General features: G+C 40.9%; 2 protein-coding genes and 1 gene segment (V, D, J or C); 1 reads left to right on the top strand and 2 right to left on the bottom strand.

Annotated features, from left to right (window-relative positions):
- Positions 1-273: 273 nt before the first annotated feature.
- Positions 274-3704, bottom strand: LOC116059619 (immunoglobulin lambda-1 light chain-like). Of its 2 annotated transcripts, none has more exons than XM_031312838.2 (4): positions 3540-3704; positions 3122-3447; positions 1469-1502; positions 274-667 (listed from the first exon to the last, which is right to left on the bottom strand). In XM_031312838.2, the coding sequence occupies exons 1-4, from the start codon at positions 3577-3579 to the stop codon at positions 327-329; spliced, it is 741 nt and encodes a 246-aa protein (XP_031168698.1). In that variant the 5' UTR covers positions 3580-3704; the 3' UTR covers positions 274-326. The 2 variants fall into 2 exon arrangements, with proteins under 2 accessions (XP_031168698.1, XP_035852913.1); XM_035997020.1 differs by lacking the exons at positions 3122-3447; positions 3540-3704 and adding exons at positions 1819-2144; positions 2229-2361.
- A 1004-nt stretch (positions 3705-4708) lies between these two features.
- Positions 4709-5255, bottom strand: LOC118494165. The segment is given in 2 exon segments: positions 4709-5024; positions 5117-5255. Coding segments are annotated over 2 exon segments (291 nt in total).
- A 2051-nt stretch (positions 5256-7306) lies between these two features.
- aatka (apoptosis-associated tyrosine kinase a) overlaps positions 7307-27951 on the top strand; it is a 33379-nt gene continuing 12734 nt past the window's right edge. Inside the window, exons 1-4 of one of the 2 annotated variants that reach the window (XM_035997017.1) lie at positions 7307-7694; positions 7794-7897; positions 21910-22043; positions 26294-26435. In XM_035997017.1, coding sequence (XP_035852910.1) covers positions 7816-7897; positions 21910-22043; positions 26294-26435 — 358 coding nt within the window. In that variant the 5' untranslated portion in view covers positions 7307-7694; positions 7794-7815. Of the gene's footprint in view, positions 7695-7721; positions 7898-21909; positions 22044-26293; positions 26436-27951 lie in introns of those variants that run through there. The other variant, XM_031312833.2, reaches the window with a different exon arrangement.

Below are 27951 nucleotides of genomic sequence, written 5' to 3'. Positions count from 1 at the left end.
AATTGCTGTGAATTAACTCAATGCATAATATTTGCTTGACCTGAAGCCATATGAGTGGTAATAATATGAATAAGTCATGAATTATAAATTAAGAAGAGAATTCATGTGCTGTCTACATAATCTCACTAAATCAGATTTCCTTTGGTTTTCAAGTCAAGAAAAACAAATAAAAAGCAGTATTTTTTTCAAAACAAAATGCTTTTATTAAAACAATCCATGCACAATACAGCAAAGCTAAAACATTACCACCAACTAACATTAGAATCTCTCATCTTTTTAAATGAAGGTGAAGCACTAGCATGAAAGATTGAGATACATCTAGTCACCTATTTTATGCGGCAGTCAGACATTGTCATATTTTTCTCCGTCTGTTCATCAGGCTGGGAGCCCAAAGACACTCTACATGTATAAACCTGATCATTGTTCCAGTCTGACGTCTGGATGGCCAGATAGCTGCTGATTTGGAAAGTGTGGTCTGGTTGCTGAACAGCGGTGCTGGTAGAGATCCCAGTGCTCACTGGACTCCCACCAGCCAACCAGCTCACATCTGCAAAACCCTTAGACTCACTGGGCAAAATGGACAGACAGACCAGAGAGGCTTTGTTGGACTGGAGCTCAGCACTGGACGGAGGGAAGACTGTCAGGACAGGACGAGGGAGACTGGAGCCTGAAAACACACACAGGACATTCATCAAATAACTAGGAAACAAATCATTCACATAAAGCATGACAGAAACAGATTATATTATTAGTTGTGTTTAGAATATAACAAAAATGCTGAAGAAGTAAAGAGTTTTAATTTGGCAAAAACAATGACGTATATGTTAGATCAAAATGTATGTATCATTCACTTTTTTTAATTTTGATTACTTCAGTATCACTTTTATGTTGGAAACTAATTCATAAAGTGCCCTTCTGTGTCTTACAAAATGGTATTTGAAGTATAATATGATAATTTCATTCACTTTTAGAAATGACGGTATATGAGTAATAACTTTTCTTTTGTGAGGTCTATCTACCATTTTCAAACAGCCACAATGATATTCAGGTAAAGTCAAAATTATCCCTACATTTTAGAAGATTAGTAAATGAACACTACAAGCAGTAATTTAGTATTGATATCACAATGTAAAAAAAAAAAAAAAACTACTGACAGATTATGACTTCTACAATGTTAAAACTTGTCATAGGTTTTAAAAGTAAACAATAACAATCTTGTAAATGTTGCCCAACTGTTTCAAATCTATCAACTATCAGAACACCTGAGAATATTTACACAAAATATTAAAAGATGTGTGATCATTTGCAGATCGTTCCTTTGCCTTCAAACACACAGCCTGACATCAAAGCAAACTCTATTACTCAATGAACAAAGTGTTAAATATTCTAAACAGTAAGCAACATATACATTTATTAATTCATCTTAAAAACATCAAATCTATCCTGTTTTATGATCAAAAGTACTTACTTGTCACAATCAGCTTGGTGCCTTGTCCGAATACCACAGTGATTCAGTTTGTATACATGGCTGTACAAAAACCTCCTGACTCTCACTAATGAGGGGAGTGGAACTGAAACATCCTGTTGAGACCAACTTTCACTGTCAACAACTCATTCACTTCATCAGTCAGATTATATTCCCAAACACTGCTGGACTTGTTTCAAAGACTCTTGTCTCTTCAGAGAAATTCATTGAATGTCCTTCAATGTTTTGGTTCAGTTTTTCTGACCTGAAGTGTTTGATTTCATTTAGAATTCATAAAAGCTGTGGTGAGTCTCTTATTGAGGTTTTTGTCACAGTGTGACTCACTGTGATACAGCTGCAGAAGCAGAGTCATCCCATGTCTGACAGTAATACTGAGCAGAGTCTCCTGTCTCTGCCTGCTTTATGATAAACTGATAATCTATGTTTGATGAGGATTTAGAGTTGAATCGGTCTGAGGAGAATCCTAATCCAAAGCTGAGGGAACTGTGAGAATGGTAAAAACTGAGAACATACTGAGGAGCTTCACCAGGAACCTGTTTATACCATCTGACAGAATTTCCATCATATCTCTGAATGTTGCATTTGAGAACAACCTCTTGTCCTGTAGAAACTGTGTGGACAGGAGGCGTCTGGGTCAGCACTATCACTGCATCAACATCTGTCAACATACAGAGAAAATACATGAGTGATAGGTTTCTGAGTGAAAATATAGGCTGTAAAAGGAAAGAGAAGTATATCTTACATGTTAGAGCAGTGATGAGAGTGCAGAGGGTCCCCAGCATGTTGTCAGTGTGTGGTGTAAACGTCCCTTACTGTCCAGCTGAGAGGTGAGCAGGGTTGGAGTGTGAGGAGAAGAGAGACCGAAGCTTATAAAGACACTGAGGAGAGGAGAAGTGGAGGAGGAGGAGTTTACACACGCGCACTGTTTGATTAATTAATAAACTATATCATAAATGCGGTTTGACATAACATTTAGTTTTTATTAAAAACATATATTTGATCAATTATATTGCTTGTAAAAATGTTTCTGTAAATGTATTTAATAGTATGTGTATACGTTGTATCTATGGTATCAGATTTATTTCTGTTTATCTTTCTAAATTATTCTTTAATTTATCATTTAGACCACAAGATACATTACATTGTTATTGTTTTTTTAAGATTGTGTCATCAAGTTCTCACTGAGTTTATGAACAGCCTTCTAGACAGAGTGTAAAAGTTGACTTCTCATCTCAGTGTTTTTATTCTTCTAAATATTCCTCTCAGCAAGCAAAGATGTTTGCTATTCATCCAAATTGTTCTGACTCATATATTAAAAACTAATGAAAGATATCTGTATCTACATGACCTGTTGAATGACACAGCAGCATTTAAAGCCTGTTGGTCAGACTCAGATATTATGCATGAAGGTGGTGCATAGTTGCTGGTGCTTTGCTTATTTTTAATAATTAAACATGTGTGTAAAGCAAAGTTAAAGATCAAATAAGAGTACTTAGAAGTTCCAAAACAAATATTGTACATAGTGTGTTATTACACCGAGTTGTTTAATTGCTCTATTGTGGAGATGTGTCAGAGACTCAAAAAGCAGAAGTATTTGTGAGGAGGTTTTTGTCACAGTGTAAATCACTGTGATACGTTCTCCTTAGCAGAGCTGTCCCATGTTTGACAGTAATAGACTGCAGAGTCTCCCTCCTCCACATTGGTGATGATCAAACGATAATCTGATGTTGACTGATGATTAGATGTGAACTTTGGAGAGGAGAAACCAGAGCCATAGTTTGGAGAGCTCCAGCTGTGATAAAACCTCAGAACATGCTGAGGAACTCCTCCTGGAATCTGTTTATACCAGCAAGCAGCACTGTCAGTAACAGCCCCCAGGTTACAGTCCATGGTGGCTGTCTCTCCTTTCCTCACCGTGACAACAGGAGGCTTCTGTGTCACCACGGTCACACCACTCACACCTGGAAACAACAAGAGGACACAGAGTCAAGAGAAACACATAGACTGATGAATCCAACATGATGTCAAAGCTGCAGTAAGTCAGCCTCCTTACATGTTAGAGCAGTGATGAGAGTGCAGAGGGTCCCCAGCATGTTGTCAGTGTGTGGTGTAAACGTCCCTTACTGTCCAGCTGAGAGGTGAGCAGGGTTGGAGTGTGAGGAGAAGAGAGACTGAAGCTTATAAAGACACTGAGGAGAGGAGAAGTGGAGGAGGAGCATACACACTCAACACTGTTTCATTCATTAATAAATGACAGCATGTACTGTATGTGGTCTCACAATGAATCATTTCTTATTAAAATAGACATTTAATAACTTCTATTGCTCATAAAACTGTATGTAAAAATGTATTTAATATTATTTGTGTGAGTCTTTTCTACTGCAATGGTGATATCATATTAATTTTTGTTTATTTTTCTAGATTATTCTTTAAATAGTCATATAGTCCAGATTATAACTATATTGTTATTGAGTTTTAAGATTGCTTTAAAGTTCTCACTTTGTTGTACATTTTATGAACATCCTTCTGATCAGAGTGTAAAAGTTTACTTCTCATCTCAGTGTTTTTATTCTTTTAAATATTCCTCTCAGCAACCAAACATGTTTGCTATTAATCCAAATTGTTCTGACTCATACTATTAAAAACTAATCAAAAATCTCTGCATCTACATAACCTGTAGTGATGTTAATGTAGTATTTTAATTTGCCCATGTTTTAGCTGCACATCAATGAAGTGTCTGGCTTTTTGAACCACTGTGGAGCAGTTTTCTTTGGGCTCTGCTTCATGAAACATGATTAATGTAGTTAGATTACTGTCAGATTGAGTTCATCTGGAAGATTAACAATCATCACTACCTGTCTATCTCTAAAGTATTCATCACATTTTGGGTATTTAGAACAGCTTCTGTAAACTTTAAATGACTAGAAAATGTTGAGTGGAATGACAGCAGCATTTAAAGCCTGTTTAATATCTCAGACTCAGATATTATTCATGAAGGTGGTGTATAATTACTGGTGCTTTGCTTATTTTTATTTTACATTATTTAAACATGTGTGTAAAGCACAGTTTAAGATCCAATAAGAGTACTTAGAAGTTCCAAAAACATATATTGAACATGACATGTTAGTTGTTTGATGGCTCTATTTTAGACGGTCTCAAAAAGTAGAAGTATTTGTGAGGAGGTTTTTGTCACAGTGTAAATCACTGTGATACGTACTCCTTAGCAGAGTCATCCCATGTTTTACAGTAATAGACTGCAGAGTCTCCCTCCTCCACATTGGTGATGATCAAACGGTAATCTGATGTTGACTGATGATAGATGTGAACTTTGGAGAGGAGAAACCAGAGCCATAGCTTGGAGAGCTATTGCTGTGATAAAACCTCAGAACATGCTGAGGAACTCCTCCTGGAATCTGTTTATACCAGCAAGCTGCACTGTCAGTAACAGTCCCCAGGTTACAGTCCATGGTGGCTGTCTCTCCTTTCCTCACCGTGACAACAGGAGGCTTCTGTGTCACCACGGTCACACCACTCATACCTGGAAACAACAAGAGGACATGGAGTCAAGAGAAACACACAGACTGATGAATCCAACATGAGGTCAAAGCTGCAGTAAGTCAGCCTCCTTACATGTTAGAGCAGTGATGAGAGTGCAGAGGGTCCCCAGCATGTTGTCAGTGTGTGCTGAGAATGGATGACAGATGAGAATGGAAACAGATGAGAGGGTTTGGAGGATGAGGATAGGAGGTGCTGGAGGAGCAATTTAATACAACACTGAGAGGACTGACAGGAGGAGGAGCTTTGGTTATGATCTTTATTTTCAGTTCTCTGACACCCCCAAACTATTTTATAACTTAAAGATCTGAAAGATTTCCTGCTGTTTTATTGTAATGTATTTGTTACCTTGTCAGTTCCTAATGATATGGATTCGTGGTTTGCATCCACTTTTGTATATTTGATGAATATTTATATTTCCTTGCTTTAGTACAAGTTTACAAAATCATTTTCATCTAAATCACAAGTTGTTTTTACAAATTAAAAGGAGACACCTGTTGCAAGATTCAAGCTCTGGCTTTTCACACAATATTTTACAACATAGTGTGTTTCCAGTAAAGGGCAGCTTACAGAGAACTGACACTTAACCTCTTAATTTACATGAAGTTAAATAAAGACAGGAGGCCTGCAGGTGCATCCTGCAGATGAGAGGAGTTAAAAAATGAGACCTGACTTCTGGTGAAATCTAGGGTTGTCCCTCTTGAGTGTATGTATGCCCGTTTGTGTGCGTGTGTGTGTGTGTATGTGTGTCTTTTTAAAGTAAGAGTGCCCTCAGTGCCTTACAGTAATAGTAATCCAGTGCTGCTCTCTAGTGTGCATTCAACAGAATAACAACACGCTGTACTGTGTATCTTCCTTTATTTATCGTCATCAACTTGTGCAAATTACACTACACAAAGTCAAACTAAGACATGTTTCATCTATTGAAAGAAATGCATGCACAGGTCTTAAAGACTACTTGAGTAACGTTATGCAATTACTTCTCCAATCAAGAATTTAATTAAATAAATGCATTCCTTAAATAAATGAAACTACAAGAAATACACAGTCAAATAGTACATGGAAATATGATAATTATGTCTAAGGGCAAATGTAAATATTTACTTTGATGCATGAAAGAATATGGTGGCACCTTCTACAATCTCAGACAATGTCTGACAATGACCAGCAGAGGGCCAATGGAAAACATCAGTGTGTGTGTGTGTGTGTGTGTGTGTGTGTGTGTGTGTGTGTGTGTGTGTGTGTGTGTGCGTGCGCGTGCGTGTGTGTGTGCGTGCGTGTGTGTGTGTGTGAAAGAGAGACACATAGATGGAGAGAGAGATGGAATTTTAGGTTTAATGCAATGCAAGCATAATTAGTTGCCTAGCATTATACTGCCTTAGTATAAAGAGTATTACTGTCTGAAGAGTCCCACAGAACCAACACGACAACATGAACATTTATGCATCCAGCCTCTCGGTATTAGAAAATGTGCAGATGCAGTAGCCTAATGAAGTGGATTGCTAATCATAATAGAGTTGGAGTCCATTGCTTTTTATTCACCTCAATTTTGCATTTTTAGCAATGGCAGTTTACATCAGTACACCTGTCCTGGGGCTGACATTCCTCACCTGTCCACTAGTCGCCCTGTTCAGTTTTCCCGCTTCTCCCATTCACCTGATCACCTACTTTCCTACACCGCTGTCAATCTGCATGTCTCTTTCAGTTTCCCCACTGCGTCTCGATAATGTGCTTAGCAATAAAACTGTTCAACTATGCTTGTGACTCCTGCTGCCGGCGGTATTTGACAGTGACGGAACAGTCGATCTCGCCACGATGGAGTCAGCTGACTTTTACTGGTCCAGTGCTCCAGAGTCTCTAAGGCCAACCATGTCGTCCTTTACATGTCGTTTGTGGGCTGGAGCCTGGCCTCGTGCCTTTCTTCGCCTGTTGGACAGACCTCGTGGTGTGTCGGGAGATTTGGTGATGCATGTGTGCTCCCAATTTACATTAAAACATATATGGAAGTATTTGATTAAGATTATCTGCTCAAAATGATCCCACACTACACGTACCCGCGAAACCTCACTAGCAGGATTCCTCTAGAAATGACAGCGTCAGGGGTGATGTCACACACAAAATCACGTAGTGCCCCCTTCAAAATAAAAGGAAAAAAACACCAGTCTTCTGGTACGTAAATATGTTTTTATTTTGAAAGCTGTAAACGGAAGTCTTTGTATACTGTATGTCGCTTGACACTGGTGCAAATTGTCGCTCATTCTTTCTGTACCGAAGCTGAAACCCAAATGCGCATCACTGACCGAAGCATTTTTTTTTTTTTTTTTTTTTTTTTTTTTAAAGAACCAGCTGCTCTCTCCAAAAACGGCACGTTAGACTACATCTAGCACGGGACAAGCAGCAACCACAGGTTTATTTTGAAAGGAACACAAATGGGAGATTACCAAATGTTTGGAGCAGTCAACATTTTACAGTTTAAAATTGGTGTAAATAACGGGTGACACTAAACCGGTCCAGCATAGCAGTCAAATGTAAGAGGTTTTGTTGTCAACCAAGTAACTAAGAGATGTGTTAAAATGAAAACGACTGTCAACATCTGTCTCCAAATCTCGTCGAACTGAAGGTGGAGCAGGATTTTCGGGAGGCTCTCTGTGAGGTGTGATGGAATAAAATGCTGCGCATTCCCGCTTCTACTACAGGTTACATGAATCTGAAACGCACCTCGGGAATTTATTCTTGACCTTTTTGTGTTTAGGCTTTTGCTGTCTACGAGGAGGATGGTCTTTGCCCTACATGTGATAGTCATGTCTTCGGCATTTTTCAATCCCAGTTTTGCCTTCAGCTCCCACTTTGATACAGGTAAGGGTCAAACTGATGAATGAGGGCGTTTATCCATTTATTGCTGCAGAACTGCTTGAGATTTTCATGTTTCTTCATAATCAAGCTGAGTGAGCTCCACTGAATCTGGTATTTGATGGAAGACCATACACTGCGTCTTGGTGCTATATACAGCGTTTTCTCTTAGTCACCAGCAGCAGCATAATTGCCATAACATCATCACGACAGTAATGCTAAACATAAAAAGATTAGCTCAGGTATGGATGTTTTACATCCATCATTCCTTTATAGCTTGGTGACAAGAGGGTTAAAAGTTGTTCCTGTACAGATTCTGCATAGTCCTACATACAGCCCTGCAGCTGAGTGTGTGCATGTGTGCTATGATCAGGGTGTGTGCGTGCTAACTGACAACAACATTACAGAGGTGACCTGCTAACAGAAGTGTATGGCTGTACTGCTTGAGGATGCGGTTCTTGGTGCCCATTTGGATACAGCGTTTAATCATCCCTTGGGTGTCAGGGTTTATGGGAAGGAAAACCCAGGTGCTGCTGCAGTGCTACGGGACCACCGAGCTGGAAGTCATGGCTGTCCTGTGTAAGGGCTTCAATTAGAGCAGAATAAATAACTGTGTACAATTGTAAACAGGACTGAGAGAGTCCCTGCACTGGGCGCAGTGTGCTGAGCATACAAATGACGGTGAGGCCACTAGCTCTCAAGTTTCAGGCTCTATCTGTCCTCCCCAAACCGCACACTCTCAGTGGCCCCTCTTTGTCCAATTATTCCACTCTAATCTACCTTCCTGTGACCCAGTTCTCATTCTCTGCATCTCTTCTCTGTTGTCCCTCAGAATGTGACCCTTAAAGGGGCTTCCATTTAAAGTCAAATAGGTTATTTATAGGAGGTATGCTACCTACCCCTGTGCATTTTGGAATTTTCTGTGCTTACCATAACTTTGTAAGGCATTATAGCAAGAAATAAAAGATGTAGAAGTTGAAAGTAAATAAATCTCCAGAACACTGTTAATATAAGACTGATATAGGTAGTACATTGATATGACATCACAGCTTTGAAGGATGTGTTCATAGGTAATGACTGACCGGTTCCAGATATTATTATGCTGCTCGGCTTTAAAATACACTGCACAGAAGCACCGTGGTTTAGTATTTAGCTATTTGGAAAACCATGACAAAAGCACTTCTCAGGAATGTGTTGTTGGTTCTGAGCTGGCTATCCCTCGTTCTGTGCAGTGAAATATGATACAAACCTACCAGAGAAGTGCAATCTTTTAATTTGAAGCAGGGTAAATGGTTCCCAGCTGAATTATGGGTATGATGTGTGCTATCTGTGGCTCTTCTGGGGCATCTTCTAATTTAATTGTCTTGGTATTTTCTTTCTGGAGGAGATCTCAGGTTTTGAACATTTCCCCTAAGGAATGTGCGGTGAAACATTAATTTTTCTTCAAGTGACAGTAGGTGAATGAATAGCCTCAGTGACAGGTCAGGGTGGAATCAGCACTTGGATTGGTTAGTTTTCGGAAGTGGGTGGGGCATGAATGGGCATGTGCATGTAGCTTGTATGTAGCTGGAGGAGAGGATGATGTGTGGATCGTCACCCCCTTGTCTTAATGATCTACATTTCTCATTAAAGCGGCAATGGTCCTGTTTCTTCCTAGTAATTGCGCTGAGAATCAATGTTGCCTAGGCGATGGAGGAGGCGTGTGAGGAGGAACCAGTCATTTTCATTGCCAGTGCTAAGGACAGAGAAACGCTAGAGTCCCTTAAAGGGGAGGGACACACAGCATTCAATCAGCTGTAGTTGCTGAATATGCTGTCTTTGAGGCTGTGGAATAGATTAATTAAACACACCTAGATTTACAAACACAAAATCCGGCGTTTGAACTGTAGCACAGCTCAAGCTGCCCTACACAAGTGAACTTCCTCCCTACGCCAGGGCTATGTAAGAACATAGTGTGCTCTACCTCTGCTCACACTCAGACAAACAGCCACTCATGCACAAACACACACCCAGACAGAGGAAAACAACTATGGGGCCATGTCAGTCGTCACATTGCATAGCATTATATAAGCCATCAGCATGGACGGACAAACCGTAGCACGATTTTTGATATCCTGACCACATCAGCTCTTACATGCTGGGGCTTGGTTTATGTGTGGCTAGGGTGAAAGTTGGGTGTATGTGTGTGGCATTCTGCACCAACGACTACCTGCAGCTTGCACCTGGCTTACTAGTGCTTCAGCACCTCGGAGAGCTCTCCCATCAGGAGAGGGAGCAAATGTGTGTGCGTGTGAAGGATAGCTATTTGAAAACCTGGCTGCATCCTGTGAACAGAATTAATATGCAATCACTTGTCTACTGTTAGGGCAAACAGAAGACAGACTGACCTGGAAGGCAGCACCGATACACCAACAAGCTGACAATGCAGCAACTGTGGGAGACTGTCTGTCAGCAGTCTCCTTTTGGTGCCTGGAGGTGGCAGTGGCAGCTAGTGTGCACATTCTGGATGGTATCTTGGTATAGACGCAAAATATCCCACACTGTCACACACACACACACACACACACACACACACACACACACACACACACACACACACACACACACACACACACACACACACACAGCATGATGCACAATGCACATTCCACATGCAGGAAAACTGTACACATGCCCTTGCATACGTATGGACACACCACTGCAAGTTATAACCAAGGTGGTACTGACACTGGAGAGGAAAGATGTTAAAAATTCTGTGTCTTGACTTGCTCTCAGAGCTCCTCCCACTGACACGGTCAGTGCAAGCCAGCCACCGCTGACTATTTGATTATTCATCTCTCCATGTGTAACCAAGCACTTTAGTTACATAAGTCAGCCTCTGGGGGAACTAGAATAAGAATGAAGTGGATTTAAGATGTCAAGATAAAATATCTATGTCTCCTCTATGTGCTCTCTGTGTGATGATGTGGGGGATGTGGGTTTTCTTGGTGTCACACTCATTAAAGGCTTGTGCATGTGCAATTGCATTCTTAATGGGCTTCATGCAGTATTTAATTCGTCATCAAGTATCATTTCTTGCTGTTGAATGTAAATGCTAGAGCACCCTGAAAGCCATTTTACAAGCCCTTCACATAGTGGTGGACGGAAGTGGAGATGGTTGCTAGTTACGAAGCAAGGTTTAGGTGTGGTGGATTGATTTTAGGGTTGTTTTATGATGGTGATAAAATGACAGGAGGGAAAAGCAGATGCATGCTTGTTCTTGTGTTCAAAAGGACCGCTTCAAATTGGTTGGACAGGTGGAAGACATTTGGGCAAAAAGTGTGACTGTGTGAATTCACTGCACGTGTGTCAGAGTGGGGGTATGTGCTTAACAATAGCATCAAGAAACCAAGAAGAATATGGGAGGAATAATGAGTGCACGGCAGCCAGCATAACTCACACAAATTTGGTTTACTCAGGTATGTTTGTTTTTCTTGACACACACTCAGGCATATACACACACACACACACACACACACACACACACACACACACACACACACTGCCTTTGTCTGCATCATGAGACTCTGGGCTGAAATGTCATTCCAAGCACATATTTCTATGTCTGCATATGGTTTGCACATGCATCTAATTTGTGTATATCAGCCAGAGGCCTAAACACACACGGGGCCCAATCACTCCTTCCTGGAGTGTGTGTGTGTGCAGAACTGTGTTCTGTCAGGTCTGTGTGCAGATGCTTTAGTCATAGATGATACTATACAGGTAATATTGTTTCAGCCTTTATAATGCCTTTATATATGTTAGATTGCTGCTAAGCCAATATCAAAACATTAACTGAACATTGTAAGTAGAGTTCAACTACTTGTTGTTAAATCAGGAATTGTTAGAGCTTAAATAAAATATTTATTATCTGTCCATCCATGCAACCAAATGGTGAGGAAGTTCTCAATGGCATACTCATGTCCAAATAGGCCAATTGGGATATCACAAACTAACATTTTACCGTGTGATTTTGATAACTAAATATCCTAATGGTATTGATTTAAATATAGTCATACCAGCTACCGCTGATTTAACTGATTGCATCAGTCCTTTTTGCCTTCTTTTAGGAGCTGTGCTTGATTTCCACCAACTTTGGTCAGTTTTTCATTGTCACTTATGTAGAAATGTGTGTCTGTTCAAAATTAGCATTAAGTTAACAGAAAATAATATTCAATTGTGTACTCTGTGGACAGAGACTATGTGTCCTTCATTAGGGTTTCTCTTTCCCAGTGTTACCTGTCCATTCCATCTTGTTCATGTATGAAAGTAAAACCTCTGCTATAGATATGTCTTTTGCAAGTGGTTGATCTGGTATGTTAAAGGTGCTACGTGCAGCATTCTCTGTCATTGTTTAATTCATTGTGATGATTAATATGTCAGTATTTAAAAAGATTGATAGCACCTATCTCATGGGATTGTTAGTGCTTGTCCTCTTCAGAATTTACGTTGTTTCGTCCTCTACTTGACTAAAGAGGATAAACATATTTTCAGTCCATTCATTCAACTGTGTTTTCTCTTGTGATAAACTGTGAGCAGCTTTTGTTCCATTTGTTCAGAAGGAACAGTATCTCTGATTATTTTCGTGCTCCATAATAATTACCCATTTCAGCAGATTTCCTTCCAAATTTGACCCAACAGCCCATTCTGCAAAATGCAGAATAGAGGCCAGTCTCCTCTGCAATGATCCGTCATATCCATAAGTATAATGATGTCTTAAATGAATGAATTATTGATGTTAAATACTACACCTTTACATGCAATGCCCTGGTTGTGTAGTTAGACGATCTGTGAAATGAACTCAAAAGGTCCATCCATCAGAGACAGAGTTGATATTCAGAGCCTTTTTTTCCAGCAGTATGCCCTTGCCCGGGCTGTCGTGGGACGGACATGACAGGCCTGTAATGTTGATCCATGAAGATCCTCCTGGGCTCTCACTCACAGTTAATGACAGTTATCATGGTTCTCTGCAGGGCAGCACATCCCTCTCTGCAGTCCCTTATACATAGAGCATTACTAGAAAACGGCAGAGGGATGTAAATGGGTGGAGGATACGGTACCATGCTATTAATCATGTCATGCTGTTACTTTTGCTGTCAACTGGAGAGTGACATGTGTGCACACGTGTGTATCTGTGTGTTTGCAGAGTGCTTCCTCCTGTTCACCTCTCTATGTTCAGCCCTCCCTCATCACAGTCTGATGCTACTTGCTCTGCCCTTCTCTCCCATTTTCTTTCAACCTTACAACTTCTGCTTTGCCTCTCCTTCTGCTCCTTTCTCCAGAGCATTTTCTTTCCCTTCCTCTGTCCTAACTCATGCTCTCTACCCTCTTCATGCAGCCTGTAACAGAGGGTTGCTGTCGGACGTCTTTCTCTCTTGGGAAGCTGGGCTGTGTCAGAGCACAGCTCGCTTCACCTTCAATGCAGCCCCACTAGCTCTTCCTGTCAAACCCATAAAAAAAGAGGACTAACTCTAGCCACTCTGCATCCCTAGACACTTATACATATAGAACAAGTCTTTTAAAACATGTGCTCAAATTACTTGACACCAAAGATTAGCTAACCACTTGAGCCAACAATTGATCCATAACGATTGTCCTCATGCATTCTATTAACACATGCAGAAAGGCAGCGGAGAATCAATATTTAGCTTGGCTTATATACAGAAAGGCAGCTCTCTGTCAATTACCTGAATCTAGAATTCTTGTTGAGCTGTAAGCCAATTGTTTTCATTGTTGCTCTGTTGTAGGCCACACCTGTCATCCAGCAACTTACAGTCAATTATTGTAGCTCTAGAAGTTCTCTGCATGTGTGTGTTTGTTGATTTATATACTTTATGTAAATTCTTTGGCTCTGCTCCTGCTACCTCCTGACTGACCTGTAAATCTAAACCTAAGGTCACACTCCTCTCCTATCCACTCTACACTATGTAGTAAGTATTCTATCTGCTGTATCCTAAGCACTTCCCCACCATTCTTCTTACATCACCATTGTGTTTGTGTGTGAGTGTATGTTGTTTTTGGAAGCCACTTGGTGCAGCCCAGGCAGGGTAGATGGAGGAGCTTGTTTGCCCCTGCAGCACTGTCCTAAATTTAAGCGCATGCTCAGAGAGATTTGAGTCTTTCTGCTCTCTTTGTGTGTGTTATGTTTACCCATTAGGAAGCATTGAGCAGAGGTGGAAGGGCATTTAAGTGGCTGAATAATGGCTGCAGCTAGCCTCCTGTTGCATACGGTGACACTAGCCTCCACAGACTAAAATGTCCCACAGTCCTCTTTGCTGTATACTCCATGCAGCTTGGTCATTAGTGCCACCTGGACATGATTCTAAGCCACCGTAGCCTTCCTAACAGACACAAAGCTCAGCCCACAGCCACTGATCACACATCAAATGGAGACTTTTACATAACACAATAGCTGCATACTGTATTTGTAACCAATCTATTGAATGCTAACTGCAGTTGAAACTGTATATCACCCTCTCCCCCCCTCCCTTCTCCCCCCCTCCCTCCCCCTCCCTCTTTGTCTACCCCCATTTTTTTCAAGACAATTTGATCGCAGTTGTGTGTAGTTTGGCACACTGCCCACCCTGCAGCACTGTCATGACTTGGTCTCTTGGTCAAAAACAAGAAGTGGTGTGTGTATGCATAGCAACCATACCAGCTAGAAAGAGACAACTGAAGTAAAAAAAAGGGACAGACCACAGAGGGGAGATGAGAACGCAGCCTCTCCCAGGGAGAGACTTCTGTTCTGCAGGTATGTGTTAAAGCATGCTACATTATCTGTGGTGTGTTTGAGCTCCTCTTCATTGACTTGGGGTTTCTGCTATCAGGAGCAGCTACAACCCACTGCTCTTAGTTACCACGGAAACTTCAAAGTTATCCTATGCAGCCAAGTGCAACACCTTGACTAGGCTTGCTGTGTGGGTTCAGGTTCTTAGGCTCGAGTGTGAATACAAACACATAGCTCGGCCCTGGCCTTGATACAAGTGTAGGAGGCATTGCAATATGCCTCACTTTGCCTTGAAGAAAATCGCTATTTTATATTTTATATATTTTATCAGCGCTCCTTGCACTGTTTCCTCTCTACCTCTCCTACACGTGTCCATTTGGAACAGATTTGTTGAATGCACAATGAGCTCAACGTGTATACCAGTTGGTAAATATCCCAGCAGCTGTAGACCTGATGTTAAGTTGCTACAGCTGCACAGCAACAGAAAGCCCTACCTCACTGCTGCATGCTTTATTTATGATCTACCATGAAAAGCTCAGTGGCTGTGCTTAACACACTACCATTCTCATCTTGTATATACACGCATGAACACACCATTGAATTAAGCGTTCCTCAGCGTTCCTTCTTCCTCCTTGGGCCTCTGTCTCTCTACATGTCTATATTTCTCTCTCGTTGTTCATTACTTTCTGTCAGTAATCCTCTTGTCAGCTTTTGCATTTTATGGGTATTATTCAGTTGCATGTTTAGAAACATGCATTAACAGCTCTTGCTGTGACTGTGAAGGACACCGCTAAATCCTTTGTGCCACTGACGACTTGCAATGTGCATCCCTCTACTCAGCTTGGTGTTACATTGTGTGACCATAACTTGACAGCACAAGCCAGAATTAATTAATCCAAGCTGAAGAAGTTGAGTGTAAACAATCCAGTGCAGGAGGGCACAGTTTAATGAAGCAAGACTTTTATTGATAAGTCTCATTTTTGGGAAATACAAAGCAACAGCAATGGCCTCCTCATTCATTCATCCTTTTTACACCTACGCATTTTCCTCCCTTCATTCCTCTCTTCATCCCACTGCGTCCTCCTCATTGTCGGCCTGAACTGTGGAGGTGGCTGGGTGCCTCCATCGCTCTCCCCTCCCGTTTGTCAGGACATGGCTCATCTTCCTCCAGTCCTGAAGACAGCTTTTTAATAAAGCGGGAATGAGCCTGGCTTTAAGTGCTTTATTTTCATTTTGCCGTGCAGCTGGTGAAGTAATGTGTGCTTCTCAAATATTTAAGGATGACCCCGGGTCATCGTTCTTTCATAGTTATTCAGAGAGGGTGGGAGAGGAATTCTTCAAATGCTGCATTTATGAAAATAGTGCCACTGATTCTTCTCTGGATGACCATATTAAACTTTCTTGTGGTGAATGAACACTTGCTAAAGGTCTGTAATTAAAGTGGCTATTTGTAAATTTCAGTTTGTGTTGATTCTAGCGGCCGCTTTGGACAAAAGCGGTAGTGTTTTTAAGATCTTTTCTTTACGGTGCTGTATTCCCCACTGTGTTACTGAGATGGCGTTACTGGGAGGTCATATAATTGCGATGAATGTTTGCTCAGACAGAAAATCATTAATTTACAATAAGAGAATACGTGACAGATGCATCGTATATACCGTCAACTGCAGGATGATGAGGACTTTTGGTCCTCCATCTATTCATCCATTTTCCAACCGTTTGTCCTCGTGGTGGTGAAAGGATTAGCAGAGAAGCACAAACATAATTTGCCTCTGCAACTTTCCCCAAATGTTTGGGGGCAGTGCTCAAATTATATTTTTGTCTTTAAGGGGGTCTCTCTATCTCATAAAAAAAAGTTGGCACACCCTGCACATAGCCTAACAAGGCTATACAATTAAATAGTCTAGGCGCGAGTGGCGCTTTTGCGCAGTATACGCGCACGGTAGGCCTAGGCTATAACTTGACACATGCACACAACAGACAGAGAGATTGTTTTTTACAGAAATGGATTCATTTTAATTAATTTCAACATATTATTGATTGTAATAGTCATACTCATTTCAATCAGACCACCGTCTCAGATATCCTCAGTGTCAAACACAATAATGCATGTAGTCTTTAACTTCTACACAGGGAAAATGCACTAACTGGCAGGAATGAATCAAGCCATTGCACAGCCAAACTATGTTCTAGTCGTATAATGTACACGTAGTGATAACAACACCTGGGTGTTCAGTCGTCCCGTGTGTTGAACCGTGGAAATAAATAGACGAATAATTTTGGAATTTGCACTGCGATGTTGTCGGGAAGCCTATTCACTGAATATTCTGCCATCAGAGATTGCATTGTATTGCTGACAAGTGTTTCAAAATATTTGGGAACTTTTCCGGAGCTCTGAATGGCAGAGGATAGCTACAGATTTATTTATTTAAGATGTATTGGTGATATTTACCTCCAAGGTGACTTCTTCGGACTTGCGAGTGCTGACAAATCGATCGTAGCCTATGCGGTTTGCTCACATAGCCTAGTGGTGTGGTGGTGAAGTGCAGTCATGCTGCGTTCATGAGCGTAGGGTAGGCTCAGGTCTACGTCCCGTAGTAGCCTATATTTTATATTTTAATTTAACATCTTTAATGGTATGAGACCGCACAGGGATTTGATAATGAGCGTTGTTTAAGATTAAATTACATTGCCACATATGGCAGACACCTTCAGATGTGAGAGACCCCCTCAGATTTTTGACTTTGTTGCTTTCATGGGAGCCAGTCCTCAGCTCGGCTCCCTCTGGTCCCACGTAATTCAAGCACTGTTTGGGGGTATTGCCCATCTCTGTCTGCCCTTGAGTCTACTCTAAGACAATCGTGCACTTGTAAATACTTGTAAGGTACTGACGAGGTACTTGTACACCCTCGATTCAAAGTAGCAGTGGCCTGAGGTCAAAATTACTAGGAAAAACCATCTCTCAGCTGCTTGTATTGGTAATTACTACCCAAATTACTTCCAAAAGTTTATGGCATGTCTAGTAGAATCTTAAATAGAAGAGCTAGAGAGGTACACTGAATCCAGTGTACATGTGGATCTTATGAATGCAAACCCAGCTCTTGCTCCGAATGTAGAAGGACTAATGGCCCCCTCATACTACTTTACAGGAATCATAGTCATTTGACTTACAAAACAAATTTAGAGTGGATTGCCAATTTCCATGATTCCTTCATTATCTGTGAAAGAGTAAAAGGTTGGTCCAGTGTTCGTCGTCCATGTTGTTCACCATCTGCTTCATCATTGCCTGTAGAGGCTCGACAGTTGCCAGTTACCTCAGCCTCAGGCTAGATAGATGTTCAAGGTAGACAGCTTATCAAGATGAATGGAGTTGTGTAGGGGGGACATGACCAACTAAGGAGGAAGACAAAATTGTCCACTTCCTATTTCAAGGTTGCATATTGTTGCTTTAAACCTTAAGGGAAGAGATGTAATTTTTAAAGATACTTATCATTGCTGAAAGAAAATAGAAGAATTGTGTGTAACAATGACATAACACTTTAAAAGAAAGACAAAAACAAAAACCAGAGCAATTGATCAGCCCCAGAGCTTGCACATCATGACGGACAACTTAATAGAAATTACAAAATGGTGGCCTGGTTGGCTCAGTGGGTAGAGCAGGTACACATATACTGAGAGGTTTATGCCTCGACGCAGAGGTCCAGGCTTCAAATCCGACCTGTGACAATTTCCTGCATATCTTCCGCCCCTCTCTCTCTCCCCTTTCTGACCAAGCTGTCTTATCAAATTAAAGGCGGAAAAGCCCAAAAGAATAATCTTTAAAAAAAAAATTACAACATGTATGTGTGTTTTATGTTGTGTCCTTCGGCGTGCCCCGAGTTAGAAGTGAATATTGATCCCTGTTTCCCTTATCAGCCTCTATACAATGTGTCTTGTCACCACCCACTCAGGCTTTGTGTTGTGGTATGTAGTGGTTCCAGAAAGGGCACTGCTTGGGCTAGCTTTCCCCCTCTTTTCCACTTCACAGACACTTTCACATGGAGACACAAGCACACAAGCTGTCACAGCACAACACAAGGATATAGATGGGAGAAAGTGCCTGTATATGAGGCATCAGCAAAAATGTGTTTCTTCCAGAAGTGGGGAGATAAAGAGGAGTCATGAGGTTTACCGCACCGTGAACGGCATTCAACTAATATGCATTGGCCAGCAAGGTTGTTACCATGGTAATGTGTTGGTGGGTTACACACACACACACACACACACACACACATATGCTGTAGTTCTTAAACCAGGTTTCAAGTAGGAACCTGGATGCATTGTGCCTGTCTGTTTTCATTGTCTGCCCATGTGTGTGTGTGTGTGTGTGTGTGTGTGTGTGTGTGTGTGTGTCTGCCTGTGCAAGTGTGAGTGTAGGCTTTGTGGCCGTGACCTCAGGATCAAGCTTTGGTTGGAGCAGTGCTGTTTGGGACACAGGAGCTGTCAGGTCTGGGAAAGTCAGTGTGTTCCCCACAGCCAAATGGGTCTGGACTGCTGAGTCTCAGTCAGTGAGCTGGAAAAGTACGCACACGCATCACACACCACAACTCCTAGTGGATCCATTGGGCACAGTGCTTGTGTTGTTCTCACAAGGATAGAGAAATAAAGGGAATCCTGGAGTGAGGACATGTGCCAGTCCTCTTCTTTATCAGGCTATGATAGATAGATTTGGAGCGCATACTGTATAGAAAGGAAACATTGCATCCACATGGGTAACTGCAGGCCTGGGACATGGGCATTTCAAAAGTAGACATTAGGGGTGGGGGAAAAAAAACGATACAGCATAGTATTACAATATTTTCTGTGGCAATACTGTATTGATACACGGACGGCAAGTATCAATCTTTTATTATAGAAATTGCACATGAGAATTTAACTTTTTGATACTAGAATAATAAAATCAATTGCGTTTTAAGTCCACTAGATGGTGCAGATGAGTTTTTTTCTGGTGAGGTCAGCAGTTTTCATTTGGGGACATAATTTGAAGTTGGAAAAAAAAGGTAATAAATTGCAATATATTGCAGAATATAGCAATATGTTTAAAATTACAATTATATCGTATTTTGACATAAGTATCGTGATAATATCATACCCTGGGGTGATTCTCAGCCCCAGTAGACATGTTGGCATATGGGTATGCTGACAGATGAGGGAGTTCTGCCAGATTGCTGTGGTTGGCTTGTTAAGTTTACTTGTGAGTTTAGTGCTAACAATCAATATATTTGGATTTGGCTTTTTTTTCTCACAAAAATACATGTTGTGAAAAAACTGTGAGGATTGAGAACTAGGAACAGAGATGCATACGGTTCATATAAGCAACATGGAAAAATAAGAAATAATGCATGGATTTGCTGTCTATAAAAAGGTAAAGCTCTTAGCCTGGAATTTCTGACCACCAAATCATTTCTTAAGATGTGTGTGAGCTTAATTTGAGGAACTAACCACAAAATGTAACATTATAAAAAATAACCCTAACATTTTAATAGAGACATTCCCACACATGGGTTTTTCTGTCTTTGTTGTTGTGATAGTTTTTCCTGAAAAGGAGTGACAGTGATGACACCAGTGCTTTTTTGAAAAGTTCAGAGATTTTCAACTAGAAGTGCTTGGAGCGGCCGTACAAAAAGGCGGAGCACTGTATGCTGTACATTCTCTCCCCATCGGGAACAATTGAAAAAAGACACTGGCGCTCACAAAGACACGCTATATGGACACAGGCCCTAAATCTGTCTTTCATAAATAGCTGAACTATGTGGAAGCCTAATACTAAATTGCTGGAATAACCCTTAAATTAAAATATTCCACAGAGCAGCTCCATGTGGCAACCCCTCCTCCTTAATGAAAAGAACAGTACGCCACTCTTTAAAGTAGCACATTAGTGACTAGTTAAAAAGTGTAAAAGGACTATTTGTATACAAAATGGGACGCTAAATAATACATACAGGCAAATGAGAAAACCAATGCTTACAATGCAATTAGCTCATTTGAAAGCATTTAATATGACTGAAGATCGGATATATGTGCTTGTTATATTTTATATATGTCCTATGAGATGGAGGCTACAGTAGAGCTCTCCTCATCGCTCCCAATAGACGGCTAATGCAGGCAGTGGTCAGTTGATGTAGTAAAAATGACCATTGAGTGTCCAATACTTCATTGACTGAGGTTTAGTCCCTCAACCATCTGTTGTTTGAATGCAGGCTTGCAAATGTTTGGAATGCAGTGGGCCTTGATGCAGATGTTAATGAAATGTCATGTAGATATGGAATGTTTCCACAAAATAGATCAGCTTAATTATGAAATTTAAAAAATATCAACGTGTTGAGGATAGGATAGTTAAGGGACTGAATGTGTTCAGTGAAGGTTTTGATCTCTTTCGCTCTTCCTCTCCCTCTCTTCTCTTTCATCTGTTCTGGCAGGAGGTTTAAAACTGTAAATCAGATTATGTGGATCTCCTCAGCTACTAGAGGCTAAAAGTAAATCTGGCACATGTGTGCTGCACATTTGCGTACTACTGCATAAGACAATGACCGACGGTGAATAACTCACACAAAGGAGAATAATCTGTTTATTGGTCACAAACCCACACAAAACATTTATTTGATACACTGCGGTTGAATTAGACCTTTTTTCAAAATTCTGTGCACCCAGACATAACTATGTCTCATTGTGTGTTGGGATTTAATAGCATTGTGTGCATTGTTCTGAAATGCAGTTACTCCAATTAAATAAATGATGGGTTGTATTTTGAATGGTTTCTTTGAGGCTGACGCATGCCAGGCATTGCAGGGGCATTTCAGAAAATGAAAAGCAGATTATAGATTAACCAAAAGCATTTTCATTCATCAGTTGTTTACATTGAGACAGAATGAGCCACTAACACCTACTCTGCTGCTTTATTAAATTATTATCCAGAGGGAGTCATGTTTGTAGTAGTGTGAATCTTTTAGCCTTGATGGTTTTGAGTGCATTGAAACTACTGTAATTAAGACACAGGAACCTGATTCCAATTCAGATTCTGGCTATGAATGGGAAGAACAAGACAATGCTAATTATAAGTCACATGAATATTTCTTCAAGCTAAAAGGTCACAAATAATCTGTGTGCGTCACCTCTATCTCATTTAAGTTTTTAATTTCCTGTATGACTGCAGTTTGCCATCTGATCCCTGTGCTGCCCACCCTTTTAACACTGGCATTATCCTCCCGTGTTGCAGACGGGGCTCCGCTGAGTGAGCTGTCGTGGCCTTCATCCCTGGCGGTTGTAGCTGTCTCCTTCTCTGGCCTCTTCACTTTCGTCTTCCTCATGCTAGCCTGCCTCTGCTGCAAGAAGGGCGACATCGGCTTCAAGGTGAGCTCACTGCCGCCTCGTGCTGGAACGGGTGAGGAGAGCACAAACTGTGTGTGCACAGTAGATGGGAATCCTGGTCAGTGAGTGAAAATAACAGAAAAGGAACTAATACTTTTAAGGTATCAAATCTCCTTACATATATTTTAATAAACTGCCATTCAACCTATTTTTAGTCTGCCACTAAGTAAGGCTGAATTGAGGTTGGAATAAAGTTGGGCTGCAGTTAAAGATGATTCTTTTGCTGTTGAGTGATCTGTTGATTATTTCTTCTTTGAAGAAGAAATAATTTCTTTAAAACGTTTACATACACATTCAATTTCGTTTAAAAAAGTAATAGTACAATGTCAGGCTGCAACTAATGGTTATTTCCATTATGGATTAATCTGCCTATTAATTGATTAGCAGTGATAAGCACTTGGTACTGTTAATATTTTACATTAGACCTGATTGTCAGGATCATGATTGTTTATTGATACAACTCCCTAACCTACATTTACTGTAAATGCTGAAGGACTATTGCCTCAATGTATGCAAGTAATGCAACCAAGTACTTTTACTTCCCAGGCTGGCGAACGTTGTCTCTATATTGCCTTCAGCTGCCATCATGACTCAGCCATGCTGTGCCAGACATCAGCATTGAACTGAGCAGGTGATGAGGACTAACAGAGCCTGACACAGGCAAGGGGCATATGGAGAGGGAGAGGGAGGAGGAACCCAAGACTTGCTGTACTGGCTGCTTCTTGTCGTTACTAGGTCCCTCATTACTTGCTGCTCCTATTATGGCATTATCACCAAAACATATTTTTCATTTTAATGTTTGTAACTCTTTCAACTGGAGAATATGTAAATTACAGCTCTGACTGAACAGCCTTCTGTTAAGATCACTTATGCAAATTATTTTGCAATTTGAGTCCACAGTATTCCCCCATAATTCCTTGCATGAATTATGGGGCTCAGAATGGAGGGAATGAAAACCATTTTGACTTTTTGTGTCGATTAGAGAGCTGCAGGACGCAGAGGAGAGTACATGGGAGAGGATGAGAGCAGAGCAGCTTGTTTCTGTGTGTGGTAAGAGTCAGGTCTGTGCTGCAGTGTGCACGGTGAACGGTGGGAACAGCCTGTGGTAGGTAGATGCTGTAGGGACAACAGTGTCACTAATGAGCACAGCATAGGCAGGCTCCATTAACAACTTCTGGACTTTTCGTGTGTGTGTGTGTGTGTGTGTGTGTGTGTGTGTGTGGGTGTGTGTGTGTGCGCCCAGCCCACAGCAGTCTGTCTCATTATGTGAACGTGTATTTTTAATAACCTGCAGGAACAGCGGTAGTCTTGGTCTGTATCTGCTTTCCATTGGCCTGCTTTTTACTGTGAAAAGACTAATGGCAGAAGAATGGCTCTAGCGGCTCATTTTGTCATGATCAACCACGGCCCCACCTTGGGCCTGGTAGATATACTAATGTGACACTATTGATTCTTGCAGGGATATTGTCTTATGCACCCTGTCATCAGATAGTTCACAGTGAACGTTTAGCTACAATACAGCTGTAAGTATTTTATTGTAAAGATACAGTAAAAGATGGGAGGATAGTTTTACAAAATGTACTCATTTTTGAGACTGCATCTTGCCAAGCCACTCTAAAAATCATTGGACAAAGGTAGCAGGAATGAGTTTCCTTTTTATAGATGTTAAGTTTGTTGCATAAGTTGTACATAACAATATGTGGAGAATAACAGCATTAATTTGAGCTCAGGTATTCTCTGTGTGTTTATGTACAGCTTTACTGAGTTTATGTGACTCATTCAAAGCTGTGGGTCATTGTTAACATAATAGTAAATGTGATGGACATTTGAGAAAAAAACAAATGAAAGGATTACAATAACAAGAAAGCGCATTGTAACTGTGGTTCCTAACAATGAATCTTCTGTCAGAGGAGCACAACTTTCAGTTCTCAGGCAATTTAAAATTAAAATATTCTAATTTATTTGGGTTATGCTAAAACAGTACAAAACGAATTGTCACTTTAGTGAATAAAATATAATGCTTGTTGTCTTGATTATAGTTCATTTCAATTCCGGACAAGAGAAACTATCAGATCTTTGTCTTGCTCTCTTAGTTTGGCAGCAAACATCAGAAAATGGTCAAACTCTTCCCACTCTTTTTGGCACCGGCTCATCACTCAACAGCTCACGTGTAAGGTGTGCAGTCGTGTGGGACTGCAAAATTGCACCGCTGCGCCATCTACAAAGCTTCATTATTCCTCTCCATCGCTCTACTCTTACTGGAGCGCGTAGTGTGAGGCTGGGTATTAAGTGCTTTCTAAACTGAAGGCTCTCTGGGGAGCTATGCAACGCTGACTCACAGCCAGGTGCTCGCGTTCACACTTCACTCTGAGGAGAATGGCAGATGGTTCTCTTGAATGAGAAACAGACGTATACACACTCCTATATACACAGTCACTGGCGTTTTAGACACCTGTAAATACACAAAAACACACACACACGATGAGCCATTAAAATATTTCATAATAGTCCATCCTGCAACCCACTCTCCTGCTTTCCTTTTTTCTCATTTCCTCCTTTATTTCTCTTTACTTCTTGTGGTTTCTGCAAGTGGGAGATAGGCTTGTTATGGATGCATGGATGGGTGGATGGCTCAGTGCTTGTGAACGGAGCACTATTGCCAGCCCGGTTTCCCAACATAGCCACACAGTCTCAGAAACTGCTAACAACATTGACTTGAAGATCATTGAGTGATGTTGCTTTGTGTGGTAGGACAGCATCAATAGGCTTTGACTGAAATTATGTATTTAATGGACAGAGGGGAGGCTGTGATTCAAATCTGATGTCTGCTGTAACCTAGTAAATCATACAGACAAGGAAATCATTATAAGTGCAGCATGCCAGTCAATGGTGGCAGTGCTGCCGTGAGCTTGGTTACTTCAGTTTCTATTCAGGTCATAAGCTTGCCTCAATCACTCATTCATGTTGCGTAATGAAGTAATGCAAATAGGTAGAGTTGCACTATTTCCAAACAGACACATCGTTAAGGGCAAAAACAATATAAATATGTATGTAAAAAAGAAATTATAATTGAATATGATGGTCTTATAGAGCTCATGGAGTTGTTCCACTACTCTACTGTTTTGTTTTAGCATTCATAGCCAGAAGGTTGATCCTTGTCTGTGTGTTAAAAACACTAAATCATAGCTACTTGGGTGAAGACAGACCTGATTTCGAAGTTACATGTGGAAGAGGAAAAGGAGAGACAACGTAAGGGACAATGCAACATTTTTCTCTCGTATGTGCAAAGTTTGAAATCTGTCTCCTTCCTACTATGCGGTATGTCAGCACTTTTATTACATACTGTATGGGGGTTTCTATAGGGGCACACTACAAGAATTAGACAGCAAGGACAATGCAGTAGACTGGGGAGCAACAACGTATGGGGGGGCAGAAAGAAGAGAAGTAGGGATAAAAAAGGCCTAGCCTCCGTATGATGTATGGTGTACAGGGATAGAAAGAGAGGGTCACTGTTTTACACTCCCTCTCCGCATCCAACTTAGTGTGTGAGTGTGTGTGTGTGTGTGTGTGTGTGTGTGTGTGTGTGTGTGGGGGGGGGGGGTTAAAGGACCAGAGTTATTTCTGGTTATATTTTTAATAGTGCACAGCAGAGGATGTAACTTACAATGCACTAGTGCAATGTATGGCAGATGTAACAGCACAGTTTAAACCATGAAGCTTCAAATAATCAGGACATGTGTTTCCTATCAGATATTTTTGACATGATGTACTAAAACATCATTTGAGAACAATAAGTCCTCATGGGTTAAAATAAATGCCAAAATGTACTTTTTATTCTGTACAAACAAACAGAAACTGTAACTACGTATGTATGTAAAGTCATCTTTTGTTTCTTTACTTACAGTAATGGTATATAAAGTGCAGTTTTTTCACGAAAATAACCTTGGGGTTTGTATATGTGAGTCTATATGAGGAAGAAAGAAAAGACTGAACAAAGAAAGACAGGCTTTGTGTATACAGTTTGAAGACACACATTAGTGTGCTTCCTCCTACAGCGTCTTTGTCGTGACCCACACAAAACACCCCACAGCGTACATGACTTATGTATATAGCTCGGTGGGTGTGCCTCAGTGCATCTGAATGCCCTCACAGTTGAACCATTGTCTCCCACTATCACAGAGATAGAATAGCTGTGAGTGGATGACTAATTGCAGAATGTTTCTTTGCACCAGGAGTTTGAAAACACTGAGGGAGAGGAGTACCAGGCAGATCTCTCCACCCTGGCCTCGCCTTCCTCCCAGAATGGCCCCGAGGTCTACATCCTTCCCCTCACTGAGGTCTCCCTGCCTGTCTCCAAACAGCCTGGCAGATCCAGTAAGAAACTATGCAACACCATCAACACATAACACCTAGTTATATCTGCTTGGACTTTTAATGACCTGTTTTTGCATTTAGGTTTTGCTTCCTGGTGTTTCTTATTTTCTCTCATCTTCTCTCTTATCTGTATTACATATCTCCGTAGTCATTATTAATTCCCAGCTCAAGAGAGAATTTCTGCCCCACTAACAGACTATTAAAACAGGTTGTTACTTCTCTGGAGCATAGCACAAGTGAAATATGTAACATCTTACTGCTTCTATTGATTTGGATGAGATAAAACAAAGTACATTTTTATTACCTTAGCTGGAACAGACATGGCCTCTTTGATTTGTTATCATGTATTATATGTCTCTTCTTTCTTGCGTGGTCTCTCAACATGGGAAAGACATCTGTCCTTTGTGTAATGCATTTAAAAATTTTGCAACTGCAGATGTTGCATACTGTATGTGAAAACTGCAGCGCACTGGAGAGAAAGGAATTTGACCTAACCCTAGTGGCCATTATTTCTCTGTGTTCGTAAATGCATGCTACATTACATTGTTCCTATTTTATTTGAATCTTGATCTTACATAATCCAACATCTATACTTCAGCACACATCCATATAACTGTATGTTGGGGTCTTAAATTTCTATATCCTTGCTCCTCCTCAGCAACGTCACAGCCTGTTTGTTTTCCTTCAGGTCATTCTGCCTCAAGCCCAGCCTGTTGTGTATGTGCATGTATGTGGAGTGTGTGTGAATCTCAGTGTAAGCCAGATCCTGGGTGTCTCTCCCTGCATGACTCACTGGCTGTCTGCACTGACTGTGCTCAGCCAGAAGGGAGGCGAGTTGGGGCTCAGCTTCCCAGGATGTGAGCTCCAGCAATGATTGGACAAGGCAGCCTCAGGCTCGCAGCCAATTACTAGCATCCCCTCTGTCCTCCATAGCTACTGTCGTATGATTGGACCAGGTGTTGCAGGGCGAGGAATGGATAGATGGCGAAAGGAAACAAAATCGTGAAAAAAGGGAGAATGTCTCCTTTCACTGAGTCAGAGAGAATGGTCTCATACTCATTCCTTCTTTCTTATGTAAAGTAAAATATGTTCTTATTATTATTACAGTATATCAACTTTTTCACCTGCACATATTGGAAGTATTGGGAATGTATCATTTCTGCAGCCTCTTTCAGTGCTTTGCTAATATCTGACAGATCGTCATAAGTTGAGAGGGTAGGAAATGGCAGGAATGATATAATATTTCAAAAGTATAACATCAATAAGCTGCAGGTCAAAGACTGAGCAGGCTCCTCCATAAATATTAACATCATGCCCATGTCATAAATCCTCCACCCCCACACTGACATACACACAATGAAAATGAGCCTAGTAATTGCATGCTGAACAAAAACACTAGTTACATAGTTTTTTCTTTAATCATGAATGGCTTGTTCTATATCACTTACTGTATATACATCTGTATGAACATGCAGTACAACGTTTGCCATTGATATGACAGTCCTGCTTTTCACTT

The sequence above is a fragment of the Sander lucioperca genome, chromosome 21 (assembly GCF_008315115.2).
Source record: "Sander lucioperca isolate FBNREF2018 chromosome 21, SLUC_FBN_1.2, whole genome shotgun sequence".
NCBI lineage: Eukaryota > Metazoa > Chordata > Actinopteri > Perciformes > Percidae > Sander > Sander lucioperca.
The sequence above is the reverse complement of the archived record's forward strand: the minus strand, read 5'-3'. Positions and strand labels throughout refer to the sequence as shown.